Below are 15,328 nucleotides of genomic sequence, written 5' to 3' on the forward strand. Positions count from 1 at the left end.
ACTGCTACATTCACACACACAACATACTCAGCTCTGCTACATTCACACACACAACATACTCAGCACTGCTACATTCACACACACACACAACATACTCAGCACTGCTACATTCACACACACAACATACTCAGCACTGCTACATTCACACACACAACATACTCAGCACTGCTACATTCACACACACAACATACTCAGCACTGCTACATTCACACACACAACATACTCAGCTCTGCTACATTCACACACACACAACATACTCAGCTCTGCTACATTCACACACACAACATACTCAGCTCTGCTACATTCACACACAACATACTCAGCTCTGCTACATTCACACACAACATACTCAGCACTGCTACATTCACACACAACATACTCAGCACTGCTACATTCACACACAACATACTCAGCACTGCTACATTCACACACAACATACTCAGCACTGCTACATTCACACACAACATACTCAGCACTGCTACATTCACACACAACATACTCAGCACTGCTACATTCACACACACAACATACTCAGCACTGCTACATTCACACACACAACTTACTCAGCACTGCTACATTCACACACACACACACACAACATACTCAGCTCTGCTACATTCACACACACACACAACATACTCAGCTCTACTACATTCACACACACAACATACTCAGCACTGCTACATTCACACACACAACATACTCAGCACTGCTACATTCACACACACACAACATACTCAGCACTGCTACATTCACACACACACAACATACTCAGCACTGCTACATTCACACACACACACACACACACACAACATACTCATCTCTGCTACATTCACACACACACACAACATACTCAGCACTGCTACATTCACATACACAACATACTCAGCTCTGCTACATTCACACACCAGACAACATACTCAGCACTGCTACATTCACACACACACACACACACACACAACATACACAGCTCTGCTACATTCACACACACACACACACACAACATACTCAGCACTGCTACATTCACACACACACACAACATACTCATCTCTGCTACATTCACACACACAACATACTCAGCACTGCTACATTCACACACACAACATACTCAGCTCTGCTACATTCACACACCAGACAACATACTCAGCACTGCTACATTCACACACACACACACACACAACATACACAGCTCTGCTACATTCACACACACACACAACATACTCAGCACTGCTACATTCACACACACAACATACTCAGCACTTCTACATTCACACACACAACATACTCAGCACTGCTACATTCACACACACACACACACAACATACTCAGCAATGCTACATTCACACACACAACATACTCAGCTCTGCTACATTCACACACACAACATACTCAGCACTGCTACATTCACACACAACATACTCAGCACTGCTACATTCACACACACACACAACATACTCAGCACTGCTACATTCACACACACACAACATACTCAGCTCTGCTACATTCACACACACACAACATACTCAGCTCTGCTACATTCACACACACACAACATACTCAGCTCTGCTACATTCACACACACACAACATACTCAGCTCTGCTACATTCACACACACAACATACTCAGCTCTACACTGCTACATGCCCACACACAACAAACTCAGCACTGCTATATTCACACACACACATAACATACTCAGCACTGCTACATTCACACACACACAACATACTCAGCTCTGCTACATTCACACACACACACACAACATACTCAGCTCTGCTACATTCACACACACACAACATACTCAGCTCTGCTACATTCACACACACAACATACTCAGCTCTGCTACATTCACACACACACAACATACTCAGCTCTGCTACATTCACACACACACACAACATACTCAGCTCTGCTACATTCACACACACAACATACTCAGCTTTGCTACATTCACACACACACAACATACTCAGCTCTTCTACATTCACGCACACACACAACATACTCAGCTCTGCTACATTCACACACACACACACAACATACTCAGCTCTGCTACATTCACACACACAACATACTCAGCTCTACTACATTCACACACACACACACACAACATACTCAGCTCTGCTACATTCACACACACACACACACAACATACTCAGCTCTGCTACATTCACACAAACACACACAACATACTCAGCTCTGCTACATTCACACACACACACAACATACTCAGCTCTGCTACATTCACACACACACACAACATACTCAGCTGTGCTACATTCACACACAACATACTCAGCACTGCTACATTCACACACAACATACTCAGCACTGCTACATTCACACACAACATACTCAGCACTGCTACATTCACACACACAACATACTCAGCTCTGCTACATTCACACACACACACAACATACTCAGCTCTGCTACATTCACACACACACACAACATACTCAGCTCTGCTACATTCACACACACACACACACAACATACTCAGCTCTGCTACATTCACACACACACACAACATACTCAGCTCTGCTACATTCACACACACACAACATACTCAGCTCTGCTACATTCACACACACAACATACTCAGCTCTGCTACATTCACACACACACACAACATACTCAGCTCTGCTACATTCAAACACACACACAACATACTCAGCTCTGCTACATTCACACACACACACAACATACTCATCTCTGCTACATTCACACACACACACACAACATACTCAGCTCTACACTGCTACATTCCCACACACAACAAACTCAGCACTGCTACATACACACAATCATACATATACATACACACAACAGCTGTACCCCCTTCTCCCTCCCTGCACATTACAGTGGTATATTCTTAGCTGTGGTCACCATGGTTACATTACACAGGCGCATTCTCCTGCACTCATCAAGAACAGCGGGAAGTTTGAATTTTACACAGTGTGAAGTGTGATCTGTGTCGGGAAGTATTTCACCCGCACTATAACCCCGTGTATTATCGGGTGTATTATCGGGTGTATTATCGGGTGTATTATCGGGTGTATTATCAGGTTAGACTGCGGGTGTATTATCAGGTGTATTATCAGGTTAGACTGCGGGTGTATTATCGGGTGTATTATCGGGTGTATTATCGGGTTAGACTGCGGGTGTATTATCGGGTGTATTATCAGGTTAGACTGCGGGTGTATTATCGGGTGTATTATCGGGTGTATTATCGGGTTAGACTGCGGGTGAACGGGTGATCACAAGTGACCATAATCATTACATTGTTATTAAAAGGTACATGGAAAGATTTTAAGTATCACAGAGATAATCTGACTGGCGGCAGAAGCAGAGTAATCTCCGCAATCCGCTCTGAAAAATGACATCAATGATTTATAGCATCTCGCTAAGTGCAGTCCAAGACGGCTTATATTTGTGTTAAAAAAAAAGGTACTTGCGGAAAGTTTTGGGGTGTAAAGGAAAAGTACGCAGTTTATAAATCCTTGACTACTATAGATGTCACTCCAAGGTACCCCATATAGCGACATCAGGAGGAAATGCTATATCAGAATGAACACAAAAAAAAAGACACAAAAAAAAGCTTGCGCAAAATTTTGTGCAAGAATTTACACACAAAAACGGTGTCAATTTTTTGATACATGTCCCCCATTGAGTTTTATATATATATAGATTCAGCTTTATGGAAGAGCCGGAGATACACAAACACACCAGCTCGTGTATCTCTGGCGCTTCCTTAAAGATTCATAGAGAGGGGTGATGAGAAGATCCAGAGTGCCGTACAGGAGAGGGGGGGTCCCAGTGGTCGGACCCCCGCGATCACATTACAGCTGCAACACCCAATTTATTTGCATATGAGATGCCCCCAGGAGATCATCGTGATTCTCCATTCAATTCTGGATGCAGTGATGACACCTCTAGGATGGCCATGATTGGTCAGTTGGAGATTTAACCTCCCATTGCTCAGCTCAGACTGCCACACTCGGAAGACTGCAAACAAGGCACACTTTGTCGGGGGCACATATTTTAATTTGCCATGCTCTGAGTACACAGAATGTTGGTGGAAAAATTGCAGTTTTCTTTTTTTGGGTAGGTGGGTATACAGTATTTTAGTGTGAAAGTGCAATTTTACATTTTGACAGACCACTGTTCCAAACACATGTGGAGTGTAAATGCTCACTGCACTATGTTACTTGAGGGGTTTATTTTCAAATTAAGGGTTACTCCCTGAGGTATTTTTTTAAAGATTTTATGTCAGAACCTCTGCAACTATCAGCTATTGCAGTGTAAATCACCACTTTAGGCCTCAAATGTACATGGTGGTCTCTCACTCCTGAGCTCTGTTGTGCGCCCACACAGCACATATGGGGTATTTCCATACGCAGGAAAAACTTGATTACAAGTTTTGGGGGGCTTTTTCTTTTACATTTTTGTATGACAATCACCAAGCTATTTAATTTATTAATCCCGCCACCACTCCCTTATTTAATAGCTGTTGCAAAGCTACAACTTCCATCATGTCTGGAGAGTCTCAGGTATTATGGTAGTTGTAGTCTTGTAACAGCAGGAGAGTCACAGATTGAGGTACAGATTCGCCCATCATCACTGCGGAACATACAAGTGACTACAGAAGTGATTGGACAGTCAGGGGACTCTACGATGATATCAATGACATCTACTCTGTTGTCTTTCCTTTTCGTCTTTATCTGGTCCAGACACCACAACTTCTTCCAGCTACATCTTCTCTGCAGGGTCTGCAGAGACATCATAGGTTCCTCACTTTAACAGCAGAGCCTCATCCTATACAGTATATGAAAACAATAATCATTATAACCCTGCCACACACTGTGCCCCCTGAATATAACAATGCCAGACATCATGCCCTCTGAAAATAACCCTGCCACACACTGTACCCTCTGGATATAATACTGCCACACACTGTACCCACTGAATATAATACTGCCACACACTGTACCCTCTGAAAATAACCCTGCCACACACTGTACCCTCTGGATATAAACCTGCCACACATTCTACCCTCTGGATATAACCCTGCCACACATTCTACCCTCTGGATATAACCCTGCCACACACTGTACCCTTTGAAAATAACCCTGCCACACACTGTACCCTCTGGATATAAACCTGCCACACATTCTACCCTCTGGATATAACCCTGCCACACACTGTGCCTGTAATAACAATATTGTCACACACTGCTTCTCCTTCTCCACGCTCCTCTGCACCTCTCCCCCAGACCCCTAAGTTTTCCTCTAGACTCCTCGATCCCCCTCCCCAAACCCCCTAAGCCCTCCTCCAAGTACACACATCATACATACATACACACGCACACACACAGCTAGACACATTCCCCACCATCCCCAGTAACTGCAGCACTATGCCACAGACAGGATTACCCAATCCAGTGCAAGTGCAGGAATGCCTGCAGATGTCATCACGCATGATCGTTATATTGCCTTTTTCTCAAGCACTGAGGGAGGCCAGCAAATTATGGCCAAGAAATGCATTATACATACATATAAACTACATGATATCTAAATGAAAGGGAGGCCTCAAAATCCACTGGATGCTCCTTCATGTCTAAGGCCTATGGCTGACTCAAGTAGCGCACTAGGGTCTCATATGGGATATCTCTAAAAACTTCAGAACTAGGGAAATAGATAGTGAGTTGAATTTTTGTGTTAATATCTGCTGTGTTGCAGAGAGAGTTGGATAAAACTGGAATATCTGCAAAGAAAATGGAAATTTGTACTTTTCTCCTTCACTTTGCTGCTATTCCTGTGAATACACATAAAGGGTTAACAAAGGTTATGAATGTCAATTTGAATACTTTGAGAGGTGCAGTTTTTGCAGTAATTTATGTGGGATTTCTAACATAAAGTCCCCTCAAATCCACTCCAAATCTGAACTTGTCCCTGAAAAATTAAGATATACATTTTTTTTAGAAAATTTGAAAAATTGCTGATAAAATTCCAACCCCTCTAATGTCTTTAAAAAGTAAAATCCTGTCTTCTTTATGATGCAAACATAATAAAGACATAGGGGTATTTATCAAAGCATTTATGTGTTTTTTTTCACGTACCTTTGGCGCAATACTTTGGCACAGTGTCTTTTTGCGCCAAAGTTTGGCGCATCTTCTCCACTGTCATTTTTACAACTTTCTCAAAATCACACGGTCCCGTGTGTGATTTCAACTTTAGTCAGTAATTTATCATTTGCGCCAATCGATCTTTGGCGCAATTTTGGCGCAAATCCTGTTTTTTAGGCGCAAATCCCCGCCAAGAAATTTTGCACATGGAAAACACACTTAGCAATGTCAGAAAATGTAAAGGCGTCAAAATGCATAAAAACTTTTTTTTTTTGTGAAAGCAGCAACGCCTCCAGGGCTGCTCAATACTATCCTGCGACATAGTTGTCTCTGAGGAACCTTCACCCTCCGTTGAGCCAGCATTGGACATGGTCACACAGGTTCAGGAAAGGTAAGCACTAAAGCAGTGGTCTCCAACCTGCGGACCTCCAGATGTTGCAAAACTACAACTCCCAGCATGCCCGGACAGCCAACGGCTGTCCGGGCATGCTGGTAATTGTAGTTTTGCAACATCAGGAGGTCCGCAGGTTGAAGACCACTGCACTAAAGTAACCAAAAAAAAAAAAAAACTACCCAAGTTGAAAATAAAACCCATTTCATATGGTGGCTATAAACCCCACAAATTAAAATAACTCATGTCGCTTGCTGATATACTGCAGGAGGGACTCCGAAATGGCTGCTCTAAAGGGTAAAATACGCCGTCCTCTGTGGCGGTAAGTTCTGTGTAAAAGGCGCTGTGAACAGCTGATTTCAACATTTGAGCCAAAATTACTAACAACTTGCACCAAATGATAAATTTGGTCCATGTCCACGAAAACCAAAGTGGAAAAAAAAAAGGGTAATAAGAAACGGTCAACAGGCAAAATTGATAAATAGCCCCCATATTGTATATGTGAATGAATACGTCCATTTATTTGGCATGACCATTGTATTTACAAGCAGATAATTTCAAATTTAGATGCTTAAAATGCTAATTTTTCCAATTCTTTCTTTCCAATTTTTCACAAAGAAAAACTGCAAGTATCGAACGAAATTTACCGCTATCATTAAGTAGAATTTGTCACAAAAAACATTTTCAGAATCAGTATGATAGGTAAAAGTATCCCAGAGTAATTAATGCATAAAGTGACACAGGTCACATTTGATAAAATTGTCTGTGTCCTTTTAGGGGTACTCCAGCCAAATTTTTTATTAATCCTGTATACCCGGGCTGCCACCATTGATATATAAAGTCCTCCGGCCCTGGTCTTCTTCCTGGTTTTTGGGCCTGATGCGTAACAATGTGGGTCAACTTAATCTCCAGCCTTGGCTGATGATACACTGCATGTCAGTGCCATGTTATGGACACATGCCCGGCCTTCTTTCTGGTGCCTGGACCTGTTACGTGACACTGCTGCTCAGCCTATCACCAGCTGAGGCAGAATAGTGCTATGGCCGGCGATTAGTTGACCCGCAGTGGTATATGTCGGGCTCTAAAACCAGGAAAAAGTCGAGGCCTGGAGCACAGGAGACCAGTATCGACGGCACCTGGGGAAGAGCAGAAGGTAAGTTCAAGTTTATTATTTTAAAGGAGTACTCTTGGATGTGAAAACTTCTGCCATATCCTAAGGATAGGAGATAAGTTTCAGATCGCGGGGGGCCCCGTATGGCATAGTGCGTGTCGACCAACGCATGACGGTGACACCGCATCTGTGTGGCAGAGCCGATGACTGAATAATGAATGCAGCACTCTGGCTCTCCCAAAGAGATGTATTGAGGGGGGATGTCAGCCGCTGTGTCATGCGGTGGTCAGACACGCCCCCTTGCTGCTGACTGCTGGGGCCCCATACAGGAGATCCTTAGGATAAGGGATAAGTTTTCATATACCGGAGAACTCCTTTGATGGTGGCAGCCCCAGATGCCCCAGTGGCATATAGGATTATTAAAAAAAATGTGGCTGCAGTACCCCTTCAAGAACCAAAACAGGCTGTGTCCTTAAAGGGGTAGTCCGGTGAAAACCTTTTTTCTTTTAAATCAACTGGTGGCAGAAAGTTAAACATATTTGTATATTACTTCTATTAAAAAATCTTAATCCTTCCAGTACTTATTAGCTGCTGAATGCTACAGAGCAAATTCCTTTCTTTTTGGAACACTGATGACATCCTGAGCACAGTGCTCTCTGCGGACATCTCTGTCCATTTTAGCAACCATGCATAGCAGCATGCTAAGGGCATCATGGTGGCTCAGTGGTTAGCTCTGCTGCCTTGCAGTGCTGGGGACTTGGGTTCAAATCCCACTAAGGACAACAATAAATTAAGCATTATTATTATTATAATAACGTCAGCAGAGAGAACTGTGCTCGTGATGTCATCAGAGAGCATTCCAAAAAGAAGATAATTTCCTCTGTAGTATTCAGCAGCTACTAAGTACAGGAAGGATTACGATTTTTTTTAATAGAAGTAATTTACAAATATGTTTAACTTTCTGCCACCAGTTGATTTAAAAGAAAAAAGGTTTTCACCTGAGTACCCCTTTAAGGGGTTAAAAAAAAATTAGGAAAAAAACTTGTTAAAATTGTATCAAAACACAAAAAAAAATGCAATAATAAAAATAATAAATTCATGCCGTCAAAAAAATAGCTAAAAACATATGTAAAAGAAGCCTAAAACAAAATTTCCAAAAGTAAAAGACATACATTTTGAAAACAGATTAAAAAAAAAGTAACATAGTCATATATTAATATATATATATATATAGTAAATTTGAGTAGCCGTATTAGTCCAATGATGCAGATGCAAATCATAAAATGTTGCAGTATCTTGTAATACCTTTCTTAAGCCAAAATGATACTGTTTTTCGACTCGAAAAACAGGGGACTCAATGTAGATTTGAGCTTCTTATCTCATTATCAAAATTTCTTATAACCTGTACTGTACTGTATTCTCTTTTGCATTTCACTGGTGAAATTCATGACATTGCATAAGGTTATTTAGCTGCAAAATGGTAGAGAAATGAAAGAGTTAACTGTATGATCACTGACATTAAAGGAGTAGTCCAGTGGTGATTCAGTGGTGAGCAACTTATCCCCTATCCTAAGGATAGGGGATAAGTTGCAGATCGCGGGGGTCTGACCGCTGGGGCCCCCTGCGATCTCCTGTACGGAGCCCCGACAGCCCGCTGGAAGGGGGCGTGTCGACCTCCGCACGAGGCGGCGGCCGACACGCCCCCTCAATACAACTCTATGGCAGAGCCGAAGCGCTGCCTTCGGCAATCTCCGGCTCTGCCATAGAGATGTATTGAGGGGGCGTGTCGGCCGCCGCCTCGTGCGGGGGTCGACACCCGCTATCTTGGCGGAGAGCCGGGGCCCCGTACAGAGAGATCGCAGGGGGCCCCAGCGATCGGACCCCCCGCGATCTCAAACTTATCCTCTATCCTTAGGATAGGGGATAAGTTTTTCACCACTGGACTACCCCTTTAACAATTCTTTATTACAATCCGATCCTTTCTTTCACTTCTGAATTCGTATACTTGGTTGCCACAGTAACTATGGACTCTTCCCCCTCTCTAATTGGTTCCTTTGCCCGACAGTCAGACAGAAGGTGGGACTTCCTGCTCTCAGAGTGGGCTGCAGCCTCTGCTCACTGTTTACACTGGTGACGTCACAGGTACAGTGTCCTGACAGATGTGTGCGTGTCTTCCCAACCTCTATATAACACTGGGGTCCTGTAGTGTTACCTGTAGATCTGTCTGTGCACTGCACATATAAGCAAATTGGAATATAACACGTTCATAATCTAGAACTGTAATCTAGACTGCGTTTAACACTTTCCATACCAGAAAGCTGACAAAATGTGATCACACACATGGAATTCCTGTAGTAGTTACCATATCCTGATATTACCCCTATGTTTATGTTTCCTATAGACCGCCCACAATTACTAGGGCACCAGGACTGTTGTCAGATTGATCTTCTATGACGGATTCGCTGACACCTTCACAACTGGGCACAATTTGTGCTGAATCATGGTGAGCGAGTTCTCCGAGCCTTTATAGGACGCTCACCAGTGTGTGTACACAAGCCTTCCCCGGGAGGAGACGGGAGAGCAGGTAAGCTGTAGTGTCTGTGCTCCCCTACCTATATTCTACATACATACATACATACATACATACATACATATATATATATATATATATATATATATATTGTCTGCATATGTATAAATATATATATATATATATATATATATATATATATATATGTATATGTATATGTATATATATATATATATATCATATTTTTTGCCCTATAGGACGCACCGGCATAAAAGACGCACTCAATTTTAATGGTGCAAAATCTAGAAAAAAAAGATTCTGAACCCAACAGTGATCTTCAACTTGCGAACCTCCAGATGTTGCAAAACTACAACTCCCAGCATGCCCGGACAGCCGTTGGCTGTCCGGGCATGCTGGGAGATGTAGTTTTGTAACATCTGGAGGTCCGCAGGTTGAAGACCACTGGTATAGAAGGTAATACTCACGTGTCCCTGCTGCTCCGGACCCGTCACCGCCAGTCACCACTGCCCTGGATGTTGCTCCATTGCTGTCGCTGCGCCCCCGTGGTGTCCCCGACGCTCCGGACGTCTTCTTCCCCGGGATCCTCGCTCTCCGTCGCCGTCATCACGTCGCCGTCATCACGTCGCTACGCACGCCGCTCCTATTGGATGATGGGATGGCGTGCGCGATGACGTCGAAGGAGAGCGCTGGCCATGCAGGGGATCCCGGCACGGAGCAGACACCGAGGAGGCAGATAAGGTCCCTCCGGGTGTCCTGTAAGCTGTTCGGGACGCCGCGATTTCACCGCGGCGATCCCGAACAGCCCGACTGAGCAGCCGAGTTAGTGTCACTTTCGCTTCAGACGCGTCGATCAGCTTTGATCGCCGTGTCTGAAGGGTTAATACAGGGCATCACCGCGATCGGTGATGTCCTGTTTTAGCCGCGGGTCCCGGCCGTTGATGGCCGCAGGGACCGCCGCAATAGGTGTGTATTCGCCGTATAAGATGCACCAACTTTTCCCCCCCCCCAGTTTTGGGGAAGAAAAAGTGCGTCTTATACGGCGAAAAATACGGTATATATACGACATATATATATATATATATATATATATATAATATATATGTTAATTGCAATTATTGAATGCGAAGCCAGGAATAGATGAATAGATCATAAATGAAATGAAAAACACCAATAACGGAAAGATTGTGACTTCTAATTTTTTCAAATCTATTCCTGACTGTATATTCATACTGTGTATGAAAAACGTGAACATGTGAACACAGCCTTACGGCTGGCTAGCTTGGACTTGCTTTTCTCCATGGTGTAAGATTGGACAGGAGGGTAAGATTACAGGTGAACTTTACAGACAAAATTAAAAATTTTTTTTTACTGTTGTTGGTAACACAAATCCTGAGTAGTCTCTATGGATGGATAGATGGGGCATATGCACACACAGCTATTGAAATATCTCCTCCAATGTACATTAACCAAACTGTTACCACCTCCTGGGGGCATTTAAAGGGGTGTTCCCACCTAAACTTCTTTTGGCATTATTGTACTGTAGAATATAATATTTTGATTAATGATGGTCCCAACTTATTCACAAAATTGCCAAGAAGGAACACTGATTTAGCACTGTAGTGCCTGCAGAGTTAATTTGCTATGCAGGGAAACTACAACACATCTCCTAGTGAATCTCCTGCAATACTGGGTTTTTTGGAAAAACAAACAAACAAAAAAAAAAAAACAGTAAACAAGTCTTAGTAATGTGGCCCCTTTATTTTCAGAGTTAGAGCATAATATTCTACCACTTCATGAAATGGGTACACCTGTTTAGAGCAGGTCACACAGGGTGCATTAGCAGTGTATTTGACGCTGTGGATGTGCTGACGGCAGTCACAGAGGGACTGCAGGGCGAGCTCCCGGGCGCGTCCGGGAGCTCGCTCTGTAGTCCCTTTGTGACTGTCGTTTGCGCATCTGCAGTGTTAAATATGCTGAAAATGTGCCCTGCGTGACCCTGCCCTTAGGGTGTATTCACATGTACAGTATCCTGTGCATATTTGATGCGCAGGATTTGCGGCTGTGTTTAGTCATTTAGTTTACATTGAAATCTGCGCATCAAATATACACCGGAGACTGTACGTGTGAATAGACCCTTAAAGGGGTACTCTGCCCCTAGACATCTTATCCCCTATCCAAAGTATAGAGGATAAGAAGTCTGATCATGGTGGGTCGGAGATCGTTCCAGCTGAGATCAAAGGGCCCCAGTGGCTGGACCCCTCGTGATCAGACCTCCCATCAGAGTACACCTTTTAAAGCTTCTTTTAAAATCTTATTTGCCTGAACTTTGAGGATACTTTATTCCTCTGTATGTATCGGTTTCATGTTTGCCAGGCAAATATACATGAGAAGTTATTTTAGTCCATACATTTGTTTATGTACAGAACATATGAAAAGTATTCCCCATCTACCCCAGTCTCCAATGGAAATGTTAAAGGGACATGACCATGGTTTGTGTTTCACAATTGAAAAGGTTTTTATTAGTTGTCCAGGCAGATAAAAAAAAACATTTCTACACTGGATCGTACAAAAGGAGGATGCAACCTCCCGACAACATATAAGAGCTAAATGAGTGTATTGCCATAAGCTTCTAACTCCCTCTCGTGGTTGCGCCTCTACGTGTTAGTCATGCACATTAGTCCCATAGACAGATGGGGGGAATTTCTCATTGGTTTTACACTGTTATTTGTGGTAAAAAGTTGCAGATTTTTGCGCAATGTATTTAGACTCAATCGGGAAAACAACTTGACTGTAGCGTGGCATGGTTAGCTTTTTGCAGTGGTCGGGGATTTAAAATAAAATTGTTAGAAATGTTACACAACCTCACATGGACCACACTTAGAAACATGTCTACATCTAAGCTACTTTATTTAGGAAGAACATACACTTTGATAAATGTGGGGAAAATACAGATGACTTACTCACAAGAATTTAAAGGGGTACTCCACCCCTAGACATCTTATCCCTTATCCAAAGGGGGTCCAAAGGATAGGGGATATAATGTCTGGGGACCCCCGCGATCTCCGTGCTGAACCCGGCATTTGTTTAGAGCGTTGGGTTCAGCGTCACGGTCACGCACCCTCAATGCAAGTCTATGGAGGGGGCCTGATGGCTGTCAGGCCCCCTCCCATACACTTCCATTGAGGGGCGTGACCGTGACATCACGAGTGGGGTGTGACCGTGACGCCACACGCCTCCGCCCTGCATCGCCAGTTGTCCGGTATGGAGTGAAGTTCGCTGGGGTGTCTGGGGTGCCGCAGCAGAGATCACAGGGGTCACCAGCAGCAGGACCCCCGCGATCAGACATCTTATCCCCTATCCTTTAGGTAGGGGATAAGATGTCTAGGGGAAGAGTACCTCTTTAATGAACGCAATAATAAATTCCCCAAAAGAATGGAAAAGTAGTATACAAGCGAGCCCATGCCTTAAAGGGGTACTCCGCCCCTGGCATCTTATCCCCTATGCAAAGGATAGGGGATAAGATGTTAGATCGCCGCGGTCCTGCTGCTGGGGACCCCGGGGATCGCCGCTGCGGCACCCCGCCATCATTACTGCGCAGAGCGAGTTCGCTCTGTGCGTAATGACGGGTGATACAGGGGCCGGAGCAGCGTGACGTCATGGCTCCACCCCTTATGACATCACCGCCCGTCCCCTTAATGCAAGTCTATGGCAGGGGGCGTGACGACCGCCACGCCCCCTCCCATAGACTTGTATTGACGGGGGCGGGCCATGACGTCACGAGGGGCGGAGCCGTGACATAACGATGCTCCGGCCCGTGTATTGCTCGTCATTACGTGCAGAGCGATCTGCACAGTAATCATAGCGGGGTGCTGCAGCAGCGATCCCCGGGGTCCCCAGCAGCGGGACCGCAGCGATCTAACATCTTATCCCCTATCCTTTGGATAGGGGATAAGATGCCAGGGGCGGAGTACCCCTTTAATTCATACAGGGAAATTGTCTGTCCTGTTCACTGTTCATTTGTGGGAGTTCCAGCTGTTAGGCCCCCAGTGATCATACGCTTATCACTCATCGTTTGGACAGGTCACATTTGTTCTTGGTCCAAAAGTGCAAAGTGTCCAACCTCGATCCATTCACTTTGACCATGTGGTCAGATTCTGGCATGTACGTCTGTGTTTATGCCTTTCTTTTTATCTAGTCTATTTCCATCTTGTTTTGGGAAATAGATTAATGTAATGTAATATTTTACAAAAATGTTTGTCTTCATTGGTTTGCAACTGGTTAGGTTCCCTTTAAATGTAGACCTGGCATGAAACCATTGCTCCTTTTTGGAAAACCTTCCTTCCTCTTAACATTTCATTTTTTTTTTCCATTTAGTTAAGAAAACAAAGCGGGGAGCTTGGAATATCCTGCCTGATCCTCTCATGTGTGTTAGAGCTCTGTACTTTCTGTTAGTGTATACGGTATTTGGAGACCAAATCCTATATCCTCCAGCTGAATCTTTTGGTGCGTGTTACAGATCGCAGCATCCAGGACCGGATTCTAACTCGTGTATGCTGTCTGAAGTTGCCAGAATGGCCAGCAGAACAGTGACAAAGACTGTCCTCAGTGTTGAGCAGTCAGAGGGACTCGGAGCCCGTGTCCGCAGGAGCATTGGAAGACCAGAGGTAGGCATTTTTTTTTTGTTTATGCTAATTTGCAAAATCAACTATTTGAGGTATTGGACTGTAAAGCAATTTTGCCTAAACTCTCCCATAGATTCCCAGTGTTCCTTAGAACTTCATCTGGGATTCCATGGATGACAACAAGGCAAGACCTGTTTTATCAGAGGCATAAGAACTCCTGATATCACCACTGATTGAAGGCTGTAGCTTTTCCCACTGTATAGGCATACATTTGGATAGGCCATGAATATTGACTCCTTCCTCTCTGTATAAGAACAAGAAGAGTGCTTATCACAGAAGAGGCTAGGGCTGGGCACTGGCAGTGTGACAGTAGCGTGTTATATCTTCTTGGCAGCATTCTTGTTGAATAGACTGCTCCCCTCCTTTCCCCCTTCCCTCCTCCTTGTAGACTTGGCTGCCAAGATCACCCAGCAGCTAATGCACATGGCCATGTAGTTGAATCTTTTTGCAATCAATCGGGTTTTC

The 15,328-nt window shown here is 44.0% G+C and overlaps 1 protein-coding gene across 4 annotated transcripts in view; it reads left to right on the forward strand.

The window, feature by feature from the left end:
* PIR (pirin) overlaps positions 1–15,328 on the forward strand; it is a 114,323-nt gene that overhangs the window by 30,902 nt on the left and 68,093 nt on the right. The window contains exons 1-3 of one of the 4 annotated variants that reach the window (XM_056559254.1): positions 9,709–9,772; positions 10,032–10,214; positions 14,556–14,845. In XM_056559254.1, coding sequence (XP_056415229.1) covers positions 14,603–14,845 — 243 coding nt within the window. In that variant the 5' untranslated portion in view covers positions 9,709–9,772; positions 10,032–10,214; positions 14,556–14,602. Of the gene's footprint in view, positions 1–9,708; positions 9,773–9,800; positions 10,215–14,555; positions 14,846–15,328 lie in introns of those variants that run through there. The other 3 variants (XM_056559258.1, XM_056559255.1, XM_056559257.1) reach the window with 3 other exon arrangements.

Source organism: Hyla sarda, chromosome 2 (genome assembly GCF_029499605.1).
Source record: "Hyla sarda isolate aHylSar1 chromosome 2, aHylSar1.hap1, whole genome shotgun sequence".
Lineage (NCBI taxonomy): Eukaryota > Metazoa > Chordata > Amphibia > Anura > Hylidae > Hyla > Hyla sarda.